At 33.6% G+C, this 18,374-nt stretch overlaps 1 protein-coding gene across 4 annotated transcripts in view; it reads left to right on the top strand.

The window, feature by feature from the left end:
- Positions 1-18,374, top strand: part of LOC145662627 (uncharacterized) — a 257,675-nt gene that overhangs the window by 191,235 nt on the left and 48,066 nt on the right. Inside the window, exon 5 of one of the 4 annotated variants that reach the window (XM_081728389.1) lies at positions 14,942-15,391. The exons of the other annotated variants lie outside the window; for them this stretch is intronic. Coding sequence (XP_081584515.1) covers positions 14,942-15,225 — 284 coding nt within the window. The 3' untranslated portion in view covers positions 15,226-15,391. Of the gene's footprint in view, positions 1-14,941; positions 15,392-18,374 lie in introns of those variants that run through there. 4 annotated transcript variants of the gene reach the window in all.

Below are 18,374 nucleotides of genomic sequence, written 5' to 3'. Positions count from 1 at the left end.
GTGCTTAACAATAGGAAGGCGTCTAGTAGCCACAAAAAATTCTCAGATAAACTTGTTGTTATGAATAGAAGGTTTTCGAAAGAGAGGGTAGGTGTTTTCTTTTTTAAATATGACTTAAATAAAACTAAAACTGTCATATACATCCTGAAGTTAATTTATGTTTTGTTTCTGACAATTGTAGCGAAAGAGTTTGAAATTAAATTGTGAAGGTTGGTTAAGCAGTGGCAAGTCAACGCTGTTCAAACTTCATTCTGTCTAATCATAATAACTGAATAATAATAATAATAATAATAATAATAATAATAATAATAATAATAATAATAATAATAATAATATAAAGTGTTGAAATTTTGAGTCAAAAGTACAAATATATTGTATTGTTAACAAAAATATGGGATTCAAATAACAGACGTATTTGTCAGAACCACAGTCAGTTATAAATATTTTTACATTTTAAAACTAATTTTGAATCATCAGTAAGATTCCAACTGAAATTGCACTTACCAGCATCTCCCAAATTACAATTATAATTGTGAACGTTTCAGGAAAACGTTATTACCATCCTAAACAGAGATCGTTTCAGAAAAATTCAACGTTTTTGATCCTAATCCTAAGCCCAAGTAGAACTAAGAGTAACTTATTAATGCAAACGAACGGACTACATGTTAGTAAGCATAATCGTAATGGAGGAAGTTACGTGGTATATGATGTGATATGTTCCATTCATCTTAAAATAGAATCATCAAGATTTATTTAACATGTATTTCGCATACCTATTTCGCATTTGTTCTACTACCTGATACATTTTTTAAAAAATATATAAATACATTAAACTGACAGAACGCTGGAATTTGCTATATACTCGTAAGCTCACGAGCGAAAATGTTAACCTTTATTCTACAGTAACTTCTGCACTACCAGTATTAATATTTCAATGACAGTTTGCCTGTACTTGTATAGTTCCTATTGCTGTGCACTAACTTGTATCCTATAAAGCTGGCGATTAGTAATTAATGAAACATTGATTTGAAATCCCACTTGTTCCACCTGTGTTTCATTTTCACTTCATGGTAAACATACTTGAGCGAAGAAAAATGATAGAATCTTAAAGCTGCGCCTTGAAAACTTCAATATTTTCTGATTTAGAAATTCGAAATCTCTGCCATTAACATTTGACCTATAAATTTAAAATCTGCGCCTCCAAAATCTTAGGTTTCATAATTATTTTCTCCCTGTAGAAACAGACATTTCAAATAGTACAAATGTAGTTAGTATGTAATTTGTAATCTATGGAATCATTTAGGAACATCACTAACGTTACATAAGAATAAAAAAGAACACATCTGAATAATTACTTCTGTAATTATTCAGATGTGTTCTTTTTTATTCTTATGTAACGTTCTGCTTGCTTTATTACTATTGCTCCAAATACCTAGTAAGAAAAGATTGTGTCTAAGCATTGCACAAATTGTAACTTAATTGTATCATCGTTCGGAAAACTAGCATATTACGAGTAGTTTCAATTAATATTACACGAGAAACTGGAATTTGTTCTTACTTTTTTTCTCCTTTTTTTTCTAAATGAAAAATAAAAATGAGACTATTCACACCTGTAAGTTAAATTGTATGGTACGTAAAAGTTTAGAAGAGGTTAAACTAGACAAATAAACACAGTTTGTATCTTCTGGCCAATATTCAGAGAATTTGAAAAAAATCAAGAAATGTTGTGATTAAGTTAACATAGCACCGCTTAATTAATGTATTTTTCTTTTGTTGGTAGTGGAGAGTTTAGTATAATATTAAGTGAGAAGAAAATGTTTTCATAGCCAAAAACTTGCTATAATAAGCAAAATGCCTTATACAGGATGAGTCTAAAACAGCTTCATAGAATTAATTGCTATCTGAAGACGTAATAAAAGTAAACAAAGAAAAATAGAATGAATAACTCGGATTCTGTTGAAGTTAAAGAGCACAGTATTATGTATAATAGAGAAATCATACATACTATATGCAGTAATGCTAATATTATGATCATTCGAGAACAGCAAAGGGAACTTTTTGTATACTTATATGCTTTGAGTACTGGTGATTCTTAACTGATGAGAGAAAATATTGAAAATAACAACAGTTTCTTTGACAATTTGTTAGAAATTTTGAATAGAGAAGAAATCACTTCATCTGCAATATGATACCACACTACTAAATTTTAGTATATCTAAATTTTTAGGCTTTATTATTATTATTATTATTATTAAATTATTTGAGATACCAATAGCTGCAGAGCAAAGCGATTTTAGATTGATGTTCCCTAAACCTATATGCTTATCAAATTCAGTACTTCTGTCACTGAAGATACTTGCTGGTATTCAATTTACATCTTTATATATCATATCGTCGCTGCGCCTCGTAGAACCGCTATGTGACATTTTTGCCGAAAATGAGTTATGCCGTGCAAATAAACCTGAAAGCTGTCAGACAGCATCCATTATAATGTTACAGTTGAATATTCAATTGTTTCGCCACAACAATGAAAACTTACAGACTGAAATTATGGCTTAAGATTCTCATCACGTACGTATTGATTAATGTATACAAATCCTCTATGTGCTTATAAAGGCGCAAAAGGTGCTACTTAAACACAAAAATAGTAATAAAATATTGTTGAAGCAAGCTACAACAATGTCCAGTGCATAATATTTGTTGAACCAATATTATTACATTTTACAAGTGTTTCCGTGTATATTTGGCAAAATTTAAAGTTCGGAATGTTTTTCGCTTCTCCTGAAAAGTTGTGGTTGTAGCACATAGCGATTCTTCGAGGCGCAGCGACCATATATTACTGTATTATCTATTGTTATAATTAGTTAAAAAAAATAGTAATACAATCCCCAGTTAATTTCTGAGAACAAGTAATGTGGGAAATTTGTGGATTGTGGAAAGGTTCATATCTTTTAAATCATATTTAAATATTCTTAGGTTTATTCGTTTCATCTACGTTGGGATGAATGATACGTGGGGATTGCATTATTTTTTAGAGTGATTGAGAAGTAAAGAATGTTTAAAGGAAAGTCATCAATGTCTTCAAACAATGTTATGCTGTTGACTTCGTTTCTGAAGCCACAACGTGTGTGTTTAGGTCTGTTATGGTGTAAGAATTGTGGATAAATTTTGTGAACATTGTTAAATACCTGTTGCTTTATATATTATATGGGAATACCATGTAAAATATATGTTATTTCTTTATATGTTTATCTTGAATGTTTTGTGTATTCTTAAGTAATTTGGAAGGATCATTTCAAAATTAATGGGAAGCAGTCGGAAGTGACCACGTTTTCTATGATAGAGATACATTTGTGTACTTTCTACAATAAAATGTAACTTACTATTTCTTAATTAATGTAGTTAATTATGATGTGCATAATTATGATATTTTTCGACTATTTTTTATTACTTCAATACTGTAACTGAGTTCCGTCGTGGCTATATAGTTAGTATGCGCGTCTTTGAAACGGGAAATCCGAGTTTCATTCCCGATGGAGCTCATATGGTTTCTGATTCCACTTTAAACTATAGGTTTCCATCTCTATAGCCATGGTGATGAAAAAAGTGTTAAATAAATAATAAATCGTATCTGTATTTAACATATTTGCTCAATTACACCGATTAGTTCTTTATTTGGTATATTCACTTGTTAATATGTTAAAGTTTAGAAAGTATAATTGTAATAGAGCAAATAATATGGTAATAAGGACACTTAAGCTGTATACGTAGATTTTCTAGATAAATCTCCAAAGTGAATTGTTGGAAGTTCAGAGAATATAACTGAAAAAGACAATAAATCACGACCTTTTTGTTCAGAATCATTTTCTTAAAATCAAAATTAGAATTAATTAAAGGGGATAAAGATATGATGCTGCATTCTGTGTCTACTGTTTGTCTTACTCTATACCATATTATTATCACCTATAGGTAGTAAGGACGAATAAAATATCAACATGTTGAATTCACTCGTACAACCCAAACGCCTCAGTTATTCTCAGTCTTGAATTTAAAATAATAATAATAATAAATTAGAATCATGAGACAGTGTACGATGGACGCACAAAACATTTTACGTTATGCAGCTAGAATAACATTTTATTTTAATTGGCTAAAGTATGTAACAAGATATTCATATTTCAAACTTTACCTCGATATTTCATGAATCCAGAATTATGTGTATTATCTTCATGTATTCATTGATGTATTGATATTCATGCTACTATAAGTATCAAAAATAATTCTTTGAGGCTCAAGAAAAGAAATTAAATGACTTCAATTTCCCTTTAATTTTCGAATGGTCCGGAAATAAAGATTTTTTATTTTATAAGCAGGTGGAAGATGCATTTGTTTGTGTAAATATTTATATTTATGTTTTCCTAATCTAGACATTGTAAATAAACTGTTATATCTATACGTTTGTATTCTTATTTTGGTTATGTACATAATGTTTTTATCTTGTATATAAAAATATCGAGGTAGTAAGAGGAGTGATGTTAAATTTAAAAGCAAATGACACGGATCAATTTTAGTTCAATAGCCTCAGTTAATATATATCTAATATTTAGAAAGAATTATGAAACAGAAAGATCGATCTGTTGAGTTATTAATTTATCGCAAAATAATTTCTATTCAGGCATTTATAATGAGAAGTACGAATTCTTCATGATAAACAATATATCGGAAATGCTGTTTCGTTTCTGTATTAGGCCAAAATTGCTTTCACAGCTATCAAGCTGCCGATATTCTAAGAATCAGCTTTCGAAGCGAGCTAGTTTGAAAACCGTTAAACCAAACTCCCACGTTGCTTATACAACGCATTTGAGAATAACAAGCATCAGAAAGTTTCCAGCCGTTATTCGACTTTCTGAAAATACTTCATGAACATTCGGCATGGTTCGCAAGATATAGGTATTTAAGTAGAAATTGTAGTAATTCCTGTATACTTTCTTAAAATATTTCGACCCACGGTCTATAGTTTTCAAACTAGGCTGTAAAAAACTTTCGTTTGATATAAATCACTTCCCGCTGTTTGGTGATTGTGTTTCTACATGGCGTGGAAATTATCTTTGCGTTCCAGCTTTTTTTCTTTCCTTTTTTTTTTCTTTCTGTCTTTTTTTTTCAAGTGATCTATTTAAACATTATATAAAATATTACAATTATGAAAGTATATTATGTGTCATGAATCGGCCTAGAGTCGCCAGTGTTTACCTCTTAAAGGGATGTCTACCCACTTGCAAGTGTTTCAGGATCCCTATAAGATAACACGTAGATATTTCTATGTGAATATTTAACAAGATATTGCACTTACCGTCTCAAAATTTTCCATGATATTTTCCAACAGCAATACCTATATGTTCATGGTTTCTGTTTTTGATTTAATGCCCCAGATCAATTTAGATTAATTATAATGTATACTTCCGTTTACACCTGGCAACGTAGAGGATAGAATTTCTCCAGAATTGAGAGCTCTCTGCTGAACCTCTAGCCCTAATAGTCTTCGCGTCACGTGGTAGTGATTTATGAGCGCTTCTGGCTAAAAACAAATGTTGTCTCTGTTTTTTTGTCAAAAACTTGTTTTGGGCAGTTTTGTCCACTGCCTCTATCGAGATAGCAGTTATACAATGGAGATCGTTTGCAGATCTCATAGCAGATAATGTAACATTCTTTGAAGAAACTCGAAGACTGACATACGAACCGCGTGACAATTTGGGTAGGAAATCTGGAGCGTTGCAATTTTGTGTTCTGAAGTCCGCCTTATCACACAAGACGAAATGACCATAAACAAGAGACTTGTGAAGAAAGAAGGAAAATGTTCTTAGTAATTGTATCCAATTGTTTCCACATTTTTCACCTTTCCCCCCGAAAGATCCCTTCGAAAAGGGAAAGAGGGGAGGGTGATTTTGTGACCCTTGAGTTTTAGAATAGTCTTGAAACGAACTGCAAAGTGCACTTACTGGAAATTCTACTGTCGTTGTGCTATAATATCTGTGTTGCAAGAAGTGTGACAAAATGAAGGAATCAAAGAGGAAAAGAATTTGGTACTCTCTCCTTCCAAAAAAGAAGTCTCGCCAAGCTAATTCATATGTGTGGTCGATCTCAGAGTATGAAGTTCAGAGACTGGATAGTTAATATTTACCATTCAGGATTACCTTACAACCAATTAAATTCCATTTTCACCTAGCTTGGGCTGGGTTTGGGCAACTCCCTCTTGTGCAGTCGCCTGGACCCAGATCAGGCTCGTATTTATGGACATGTGTCTATTTCCGGATCACTTCGGAATTGATCCTTCGTTAATAACCATTCAAGTTCATTACTATATTTCCTGAATTATCCAGTAATCCTTTCTTCTCCAATCCTGTACCTTTCTTCATTCTTTCTCTTTCTTTTCTTCTCTGCCTCCCTCTGCTACTCTTCTTTCTCACTCTTCTTTTTCCTAACACTAACAAAACTGAAAAACGGTGTCGTGACGGGGAGTAGTCGCTATCAGCACGGTCAATAAGTTGTTTCGATAGTTTTTTTTTTTCTTCGGGAGTCCGATATGGAATGATTAACTCGAAAATGAACATATACAGAAAGAATAATAATAATAAAATTTATTCATGATTTCAATTATCAGATAGGAGAGTATTGTATTTCTTCCTTACTTCGGGCGACTCCTCCTTCCACCCACGAATAAAATTACCCGTATACATGACAATAGGAAGGTATTTCGTTGAAAAATATGCTTTTTGTAGGATCATTTTAATTTCAGGCATATAGTCATTCTACTCCTTTTCATAATGTAATTAATATAGATGTATGCGCAGTATAAATGTAATGTGTTAGAGATGTAATAAACTATTTCGTTGATAATTGTTTTTGGTAGAATCATTTGAATTTCAAGCATAACGTCATACTAAGGGGTTCCATAGTCTTGTGGTTAGAACTTTTGACTCCTGTTCGCGTGATTCTAGGTTCGATTCCCTACTAGAATACTCAAATCATTGGCGTTTGCTCATCGTTGTGAGGCAAGCTGGGGAGCCACGTGATTAAAAGACGTGACAGTCTATAGAATTAATATAAATGTATACACAGTACAAATGTTGTTTGACAGTAGTAAGGTATTTCGTTGATATGTATATACTATTTCTAGGATGTATACATTTCTTTGTATACGACTTTTATAATGTATAATGTATTCTTATAATCAGGAACGAAATTTTAAAATTCTTCTTCTTCTTCTTCTTATTATTATTATTATTAAGTATTCTGCCTTTTGGCCGGTCCTGGGACTGATGAGATTTTTTTTCGTTTCTTCTTAATTTTCAGTTTGGACCTTGAAATATTTCTTCCATGTTTCTCGATTTTCAGCTTCTTAATAATAAGTAATTATTAATGCTTAATAATAATTAGGCATAACAATGTTAGAAAACTGAAATATTTTAACAGAGCAGTTGATTTCCACGAATGTCTAATAACAAATTTTACCACCCAAGTGAGATTTATACCACTTGACACTATGGTTCGGAACTCATGACTATCATATTTGTGTTACAAGGTTATTTTCTAAAGACAGCTGTTTATTAGTCTAAAATCTAAACTCAGCAATACAGCCCATAGGGGCCTGGACATGCCAGCTGGTAAACATTCACAACCTAGAAGATCGTGATCAGTGCAATGACATCAAACAATCCTTTCGTCTTTCTTGGCCAGAGATCGCTACCACTTTATTCGGATAGTTCTCCATTTCTTTCACGATGTTGACTCAACTTCGGAAGTTGTGAGCTTACACTGGCAATCGAATCCTATTCTACGTACAATGGAGACACAATATAACGGGATTCAGCTAAGGAAAAACTCCTAAATAGTCATTAGTAGGAAAAGAAGCTGAGTACTATTCAAGAATGAATTGTTGATCATCTCTTAGGGGGAGGATATTTTCGAGAAAATGTACGCATGGAAAATAATAATAATAATAATAATAATAACAACACAGCTACACAAAAAGAATAAAAGTTCTGTGCACCAGACCCCAGGGTATGGATTTGATGTATTTTATAATACAGAATCCAAATTTCGAAACCCCAGGACGATTGACCGTGATATTTTTTTAAATGGGCGATAAACATAAGCAAACGTAAAACAGCACTTACGTTCTTCGCCCATAAAACAAAATTGACACGGTCAATTCGTCCTGGAGTTTCGAAATTTGGGTTCTGGGTACCAAAATACATCGAATCAATACCCTGGGGTCCAGTGTACAGAACTTTTATTTATTTTGTGTGGTTGTGTAATAATAATAGTACTGTATAAGGAAAAGGAATGAAGACGTACTAAAGGAAGCTAATGAAGGACGACAGATCATGAAGATAATAGGAAAAAAAAAAAAAAGAAACAGTATGCTTGGACATCTTATTCGGCACTCCGATTGGATCACCATGTTGATAGGGGAAAAGGCAGAAGAAAAACCAGGAAGTGGAAGATCAAGGATAGAAAAATCTATAAGTTTTACGTCCCACAGTTATGCCTGGTAGGTTAAAGGAGCTAGTGATGTTGTGAAAAGAAGGAAAAGCTGGAATGCAGAAAGTGGAAGGAAACGGGAGAACCCCGAGAAAACCCCCACACATGGTGTTTGTCCTCCACAAAGTTCACTTGGTGCGAGCTGAGATCGAACTAAGGACGCCATGCATTAGAGGTGAACGCTCTACCACTGACCCACCGCGGCCCGATCAGGGATAGATGCAGTTACGAAGAAGAGACCTTATCAAATTATAAAACAGCTCTCCCAGGGGAGAGAAAAGTTTTAAAATTTCCTTCTTGCGCATCAACCTATGATTGAAGTGAGAAAGATTATTATTATTATTATTATTATATCGAGAATGTACTTCTGGGTTTCCTCCTTAAAAAATACACACACTATTTCCAATTATGGTTATCCTACTTTTTACAAATTTGTCTTTTTTTTCCTCTGTCTTTCATTCCCATCATGCGATGGGTGGGCCATAGAAGGTGACGCCTTTTCTGTGGCCAGATTGATCAAATTTGTCTAATTCAATATTGGTTTAAATAGTATTAGTTTTCAAGCTACATATATGAGTTCTTTGACTAACTGAATAGTGCACGCCCCTTCTGGCTCACTCGCCACTATTTAACATTAAATTTCAGATGCCTCGATATACTTGCATAAGTTTATTATTTCTAAAATAAACATTACGTAAAAGGTTATTCAAATTGATATCAAGTTTTTCTGACATTTGTATATTACGCATATCTTTCTTAATTTGCATTACTCACATTACCCCAGAGAACGAACAAATTTTAGAGTTCTGGTTTGAACTTCTCTTACAATAATAAGCAAATATACGAGGAATAAATTTACCATTATTGACGATGCGGAGGGGAGGAGATTTTCTGGAGGAAGGAATGTGTGCGGGTGCAGAGCAGAGGTCTGCACGGGCCGGAATTTTCAGCCCGGGCCCGGCCTGTGAATTTACAATGTGAGGCCCGACCCGAGTCCAAAATATGTCTTAGCATTTAGGCCCTAGCCCGGACTGAGCTCTGTGATAATCAAATGAGCCCGAAATAAGCCCGAATTACAGAAACTTAATTATTAATGCAAAATTGTATTTTTATTTACAGCAATTCGAGGTTTGATTTTGCAGTTGTGTTTTAAAAGTCCTCCAGAAAGAACGGTGCAATTTGTATCGTTTTACACTATATTTACAAAGTTAGGTCCCGAAAAAGTCCGAGAAATATGGTTGTATATTTAAAAATTCACAGCCCGAACCCAGGGGCGTCATTTAGGAGGACAGGGAGAGGCATTTGCCCCCCTGCCGAGTTTGAGATTTATATAATTTTATCAATAGCATAGTAGTAAATCAGTGAAAAACGCGAAATTTTACATATATCAAGGGGTCTTGGCCCCCCAAGCCAAATCTGAAAGGACGCTACTGCCCGAACCCCTCCCGGGCCCGAAGTGATACATTCTTTGTAGGCCCGAGCACGTGCAGACCTCTAGTGCAGAGGCGTTTCAAGTGGTGGGCGACTGCCCATGGCCTTGCATCTTGAGGGACCTCGCAAAGACCAACGAGCCTAAATCGATTTTGCACTCACTTTTGTCGATGCAACAATAGAAACAAATATGAATTCGGACTTAATTAAGAAAAACAATACGCTTCAAACTAACTTTTCATCTATTCGTATATATTAGATCGCTAGCATACGCGACAGGCGGCGAGTTTATTTTAAAATTGCAATAATGAATGTGTATAAGTCTTTATCGTTGAGATGAATTGTTTTCGATAAATTTTATTATAATTAGCAATTTTTAAAAAAGGGGGCAGGAAGGACTCCTAAACCTTATTCGCCTTCTGTGCAGATGGTATGGTAAAAATCAATACTGGATAATGAAAGTGTAAGTGTAAAGGCTAATATGGAACAGAGAAACAAAAGAGAATTTCTTCAGAAGGGAATTGGGAGGGGAGGGGATGAGAGTACAATGCTGTGACACTTAAAATGCGTCTTGATTTGTATACTTCAACAAACTTTTCTTATTAGATTACGCAATTTCTAGTTTCTTACTCCGATTATTCAAAGTATTCAAATGTTCTCGGAGGGAGTGACCGCCCCTCCCTTTAATCCGTCCGTGGTGTCATTCAGTTTGGCTTTTCGCTACTAATTCAAAGTGCTTTCCGAAACAAGTTGTCTTCTTGTGACAGCAGGGGGTGGAAGAAACAAACAAACCGTGAAAGGAAGAAAGAAGAGGTTTTGGGCTCTTCCAGTCCAGACCATTCTAACCACTGAGAAGTGAGAATCACAACGTGATTTTTCTCGTAAGAGCGTCCTTTTAAAAGCAGCTAACAAGCAAACAGATGGTCAGCCCTCTCCCCTCTGCAGCATACTTTTTATTCTCTGTTGCCAAACTTACTGAAGAATATATTGCAATTAATCTAACGCATGTAACGTAAATTGGAGACCGTGGTTAGATTTATGTGGGTCTTGTGTATTTGTATTAAAAATTTCAAGTTATTACCTGCAATACTTTGTTAGAAATTACCATATTAAATTTTACATGTTATCAAATGGAGAGTTAGAAACCTAAGCGGAGATGGTAGGAGATCCCCTTAACCGTAACCGAAAAGTTATCAGTCTCTATGTTTCACAATCAGAACTCGCTAATGGAATGTATACATTGTATGAACTATTACAAAGTGATTCTTTCCTGTCTTATCGATGATTTCTATACTCAGAATTGCTTGTATAGGAGAAACTACAGATGTCAGTAGTGGCGCACGCAAGGTAGGGGTTTCGGAGTTCTAACTCGTCCTTGACCAAGATATGGAGAAATAAAAATTTACTGCATTAAGATACACAAAAAACACGCGTATCCAGATATTTAGATTGAATGCTTGACCTCCTTTCCTTGAGGATATTCTGCTTACCACACTGTGTGTCAGTACGTGATACCTTTTAAATTGGAAGGTATGAATTCTCCCTCCAACCTTATCGACGACTAATTTCAGACTTAAGCAATAAGGACAATTCCTGAGACGCAGACAATCTTTGCCATGTCTCCGAAATGATCTTGACGGCGCTTGCTCATTTTATCTATTTATTTAATGAATGAAGGCAATAAAGAAAATTTTAGAAAGTGTTCCAAATAAGGTAGTACCTGCAGAGCGCTGTTAAATAAACTGTTAATTTTTTTCCTGCAAATGTTTAATTAAAGACCAGAAATGTAAATTGGTAGTTTATGACCGTCATAATTGTCGAGCATTCAAATTTCTGCACTATACTGTGCAGAACAACTTGAAAACTTTTGAGTTCATTTAATTGCACTTTGCAGATACAATTCTTACTTGCTTTCTAAATATTTAATATTATTTACAATTTTTAAGTTATTCATAAAATTGAAGAACGTAGTGCTGGGAGCACAGCGAAAATCTTTCAAATCAGACATTTTTTTGCGAAAGTTTTTCATTTGTTATTATTATTATTATTATTATTATTAAGTTCAGCAGGATGAGATGATATGTACGTGCTACATTTAAGGGAAATCAGGAAAATTTAAGAAAGTACCATGAATCTTCTTTAAATGTGGAACGAATTCGTTCCTTTACCATTTTACACTCAAGCAATAAAAATGATGAGAGAATACATTCCATGTTTCGAAACTTTTTTTTTTTCTTTTCGTATTTTACAGTTGAACATACAATCAAACGTGTGTTGTGTCTAATTGTATACTTGACCTTGAATAGTCATAATATTTAATTTTATTTATTCTTTCATAGTCTTAACTTGGAATCTTTAATCAGACCCCCTTATTCTTATTTTATTCACATAGATTTTTGTCTAATAACTGGCTTTCATCAGTATGTACTTAAATTCATAATACTTTTCGCCAACTTTCTATCCCAAAAGTAGTTATATGTGATAACAGGGATTCCGTATTTGACTTAATCACTACCAATGTATTACTTAGTTTTATTTTCATTCAGTTCTCTACTATAGTGCTACTAAATATTTCTTTGGTGGGGACTGCTAGGGCATCTTTTGGCTCTTCCACAACTCTTTTTGCCAGTCGATTTGTTTATTCGATGGATAATATTTGTCACAGGCAGGATTTGTATGAGATATCCGTTACCGACTTCCGTCTTCTATACAAACGCATTTCTTTCGAAGGCATCGTTGAAAAGTGAATAATTCACAAATTTTCGGATGATGAATACTTATCCAATGTTATCCTTCTAGAACACTCAGAGACAAAAGGCATTAATTCCATTCATAGAACCACTGTTAAACATTAAAAAAGAAATAATAATAAAACTGACTTTTATGCCTATAGATCTATGTTGCGAAAAATTTAGAAAACGAGCTTACGATTTAAATAGCACGTCCAACAATAAGGTAACAAGTAAATCAAACAATACATTAATTTGCTTTCCACTTCGGCCAAAGCTGTCATTTGATTTCAACAAAATTTTAAATAAATATGCTTTCAATTTTACGTATAAATCCCTCTGTAATATTGAATAACAGTTTATCTATGTAGAAGTCCACGAAATTATCTGTCAATATAATAATTCGTGTATTGGTATGACAAAGAAGAACATGAGTACCCGGCTCTCTCTGGGTTCTTAAAACATTTAGGGATGTCCAATCAATGTATTAAAGATGTCAGCATTATCCACCAAACGATTTAATCAGTAGAAATGAACGTGTATAAATCTCAATACATTAGGATTAAAAAAACCTAAACTAAATCTGGATGAAGGGAGTCTGGTTAAGAATTGGAATAGTATCAGCAACAGTTTTACATTATATATATAATATCTTGAAGTTTATCTTACCTTGCTATTTAGAAGAAAACAAATGCTTAAAGATTTTCTCTTAAAAGAGCAACTAGACGTGGGGAAAATGAAACACAGTTTTGTGAGTGGTTACTTGACAATGAATGCTCATCGTTGTTCGCCTTTTCAGTTACATTATTAAAGTGAAATGAAATCTTTCAGTTTAATGTCTCATGATTATGCCCTAAAGACTAAGGGAGACGGATGATTAAGGCTAGTGAATGAAGATGGAATAATTGGTGGAATGAGAATGTGGAAGGAACCCGAGAAAACCCACGAACACAGTGTTGTTTACCGGAGATCGAACCAGGGACTCCTCGCACCAGAACTAAGAGCTCTACTACTGAGCTACCGTACCTCCAGTTATATTATTAAAGTTGTATTTGTTGCTAGATAGTGATTATTAGAGTTAGGAATTTAGGTGCTGCATCTTGTTATTTTTGCTACTAAAATGCCCATATCACTTTGCCTTGCAGAGAAAACGTTAATAAATACGCCTACTTAGTTTTGGTTGCAACTTTTTGTGATTTTTTTAATGCAAGTACGTTTTTGCGTCTTTTCTTAATGTCGCCATCTTTTTGAGCTTTTTAAATATTTTCTTCTGTATCCTTTTCCACATTTTATTCCTGTAATAATTAAACAAAGAACTATGAGCGTGTGTGGCATCATATTAGTTTCGCTTCAGTTCAATTCCTTAAGGCCAAAGCTATTGAATAGGAAGTAAAGGAAGGTGGCAATATCAAATTGACCAATCACAGCTATAACCACCTTGTATTGTTGAGTGCTTTTCTACATACAAGTGTTCACTTAGTTGACTTAGATGGGTTGATTGGTTGGTTTATTTAGACTTTAGCATCCCTTTTAGCACTAAGCCTATATGAGATATGGACCTAATACATAACGTGGGATCCGAACTCCATTATTTCCCACTGGGAATCGAACCTGGATCTCCCAGGCCAAGGCCGCGTACGCTAACAACATAGCCACGACCCTTGCTTAATGACTAGAAATGCATCACCGAAAGAAACATTGAAGTGTTAAATGTTATCTGTTTAACAGTCTGTAATAACATTGTGTTCTGGTATTTATTTTATGCAGACTTTTTAATACCTCAGTGAATTTTGCGTCTATGTATCATATACGATGTAATTAGTTTTGGTACTGTTTGTATAAACGTTAATATTTGAAATTTGCACTTTTTCCCCAAACTTTTGTACTTCGTCATCAAAATGTTGCACCTAAAATTGATAGCTCTAGTGATTATACTCTATTTTCGTGTGACAAAGCTGTAAATAAAATGAACTTTGTTTCGGCGTTAGTTTTTCTCTCTATATTGTTGTAGCAAAAGGGACAGAGTTGTTTTCTGAAAATTTTCACAAGACAAATGTACAGGCATAATAAAGTCAGTTATATCATGAAGTTAATATTGATGTGCCAGATATTATTATTATATTTGAAAGAGTATTAGCGACTTTCTTTATTCGCTGTTAATTCACTTTTTCTTAATAATTATATCAGTTGTTTAGCAAGAAACGTATTAGTGCAGTAACACGTATCTGTAATGCTTGCAGACTCACCCACATTCCCTGATGCAGAAGATATGAACTACAATGATTTTACTTCCTATCAACAGTTCACGACAGTCCAACATTCGCCAGGCATATCTGATTCGTTTGGTTATCGAAGCTTCAAGACACGTGACGAGAAGAGACAGTTGTTGAAGAAAGCCGCAGACAAAGTGATGATGCATGGAGGCTTAAGACGAGTTGCCAAAGAATTTAATATACCACATACCACTTTATTGTATTTCATGCGTGGAAGAAGTTATAAGCAACAAAATGAAGTTTCTTTTTAATTTTCTTCTTATTCGTTTTTGTTTGTTTTTAAATTCCTGTAACTCAAAGAATGTTATTACACTTTTGTTTAAGGTCAGCAATTGATTATAACTACACGGTGGATGTGTTGCATTTGCCTATTTTCACGAAATGTATACGTGTACTACTACCCAAAATTAAAATAAATCACGTTTTCATAATATAGCCTTCATGTTTATATCATAATAATTCCTTAGTAATAATAATTTGGGTTGAAAATATAAAGAATAGCTACATAGATTAAACAAAACCAAATTATATTTTTAACAAGCTTTTATATACTCATTAATATTTACTTACGTTAAAAAAATATTCATATGTGTACGTTTCGGCAAATGATTATTGCTATCCTAAACAAAGATCCTTTTAGAAAAATGCTATTGCTTGACGAACTATTCACTATTGATTCCTTTTCCTGTATCCTTAACTTACTCATTTCCAACAGTCTTTTCTGTACATTGAAATGCATCTTTTCAAATTAAGTAAACGAACACAACACGAACGTAAGTCTTAGCCGAAACGTAGACCATTGAATAAATAAAAGTGTATTTATTTAAAATGAGGACAGTTTTAGTAAGTATTAAATATGCATCCTATAGCACGAATAGCAAGCCCTTACATACTTACACCGTTTCGAGCTCATAATATATATATATATATTTTTTTTCAAACATTTGAGTACACAACGTAGACTACATTAATTAATTTGTGTGACTATACAAACAACACTATACATTTGGAAGAGTTGTAGTAACAGTTTTCCTACTCCAAATCAGGCTCCTAACTCTCGTAGTTAACAGTAGTTAGGCAGAGCGAGAAAATCAGATATACAGTCTTAAAATGAACAAATATTTCTAGAATTCAGTTAGAATCATCGAAGCCCTCAAAAAATTTGGGAGGAGGAGGATGTGTCTAAAACAGCGAGAAACCTTACTAGAGGTAGTTGAATGTGAATTAAAATACCATTTTACCTAGTGTAAACGCAGAAATTTTATGGAGGTCTAATCCTCTATATTCTGCCCTCGGTACAACCTTGGTCAGAATTAACAGTTATCGAAATGTACTATCATTTAGAAATACTAGGTGATTCCTTTGGAAGTCGGGCATGGTGAAAATTAGCAACCTGAGTAAAACTCAAATCTACACGAACTTTTGTACGCAAGATCTCTGGAGTTAGTTTCGACCTGGTTTGTATAAGTCGTTAATTCGTTTCGCTCGGTTCATTTATAGACCCATCTTACGAAGACAAGCAAATCAGTAACCATAGCTATATTCAGATAGAGTTGAAACCGTACCCATTCGCAAGAGATTAATTCTAGAAGCTTTTAGGTGCTCATTATTTTTATATAATATTGTATTCATAATTAATAGATTTGGCAACATTGACGTAACCAAATAAATCTGTATTACATTAAATGGGATAATAATGTTTTGTAATTTTACGAAGAAACAGTATCACATGTAAAAAAGAACTATGTTAAATAGAGAGCCAGATCTTAACCAATGCCTACCGAATCCTGAAATTTGAATCCGAAGTAAAGTAGATAAAACTGAAAATATTGTGTTTGTTTACTCTATGTAAGATATATAGATTTCAAACTGAACGATTTTGCTCACTGGTAGATCATTAGATATTGATCCTTTATTTTCAGTAGTTTATATAAGACTCAAGATGGAATTGTACTTCATTAATTTTTACATTATAAACAGAATTGTAACACTTGTTTTAACGGAAGTGTAACTTTTGTACCTTTAGAGATGTTTCTGAACTGTGGCCGCGCAACTTTAGAGTTGATAATAGCACGTATTTCAACTTATTTCTATAGTACATTTTTGTACTATTTTTAGACATTACACGTAAACTGTCTTCTAATGTTTATATCTTTATTCGTTAAAAAGCTTATATTATTGACATTAACAAGTTCAAGTTCATTGTAGTATGTGGTTTACGAAACGAAGTAAAACTAATATAAGTAAAACTACGAAGAACACCTGAACTAAAATTTTAAATTTCACTTTTTCTGCCTGTCACAATACTAATACCAAGGCTCATAGCGAGTCACTTTTTTAAACTAAAAGTTACTTTTTTTCAAATTTGTCACTAAAAGTTACTTTTTTGGGAGGTAAAGTGACTTTTTTGTCTGATTTTGTGTTTTGCATTGGCAGTTTTCTAAGAAAAATATAAAAATAAATGGAAAAAGGCAGAAACTTGTTACTTATTACTCTTCTGAAAGCTTGAGTACTTGCTGCCACATGTGAAACAGTCAGCTTTATTCTCACTTCAGCTTTTATTCTTTCTAAAGCACAGTGGATGGTTGGTGGATGTTTAAGCTCTCAAGATGGGGTTGAGAACCCTTCTGTGTCTGCTCTTTCTTCTATCATAATAGTCTTTCAGTTTTCTCTAGTAATAGTTAACGCTCTGCTCAGCGTTGTGTGTGTGTATTCGTGTGGTTCATCATGTTAGTCTTGTATTATGCTTATTGTATGTTCTTCTTAAGAGTAGGTGATGAATTTAAATATTTCATGGCTTTGAGAACTCTCAATGCTAAGTTAAATATAATGTCTGGGATGAAGAAATTCGGAAATAGGCCAGAATTGATTCCAGTTACTCAGAAGCTTCTTACATCTGCTAAGTCTGCTTATCGCAACTAGAAAGCATACTTAGAAAACCTAAGAAAGAAGGAAGCTCAAAAAAGAAGTAAAGAAGAAAAGATGAAACAAAATAACCAACAAAGAGAGAAGTGATGGAGAAATTGACAAAGGAAAACAAGGACATGATGAGATTTTGGTCACTTTTCAACTATTTACAAGAGAGCAGAGCACTATAAGCCCTGTAATACTAATCATACATTTTTCGTTCCGAGAGATCTTACTTATGCTGTCTTTAGAGTTAGCTGATGGTGCAGTTCAAACAAATGGTGTTTGTGTGAGGAAAGTTGATAACTACAGTGGTACTAGCATCAATGAGTTTGAGTAAGGGTTTTATTTACTTAAATTGACAGCACAAGACCCCTGAATTCACATACATATTCTGTCCTGTATATAGTAAATGTCACCAACAAATAAATGACACCCTCTTTCCGTTATCTTTAGAAAACCTACACGAAATCCGATATTGTGCCGACGGTTT

The sequence above is a fragment of the Thermobia domestica genome, chromosome 10 (assembly GCF_964235325.1).
Source record: "Thermobia domestica chromosome 10, izTheDome1.hap1.1, whole genome shotgun sequence".
Taxonomy (NCBI): Eukaryota; Metazoa; Arthropoda; class Insecta; order Zygentoma; family Lepismatidae; genus Thermobia; species Thermobia domestica.
The sequence above is the reverse complement of the archived record's forward strand: the minus strand, read 5'-3'. Positions and strand labels throughout refer to the sequence as shown.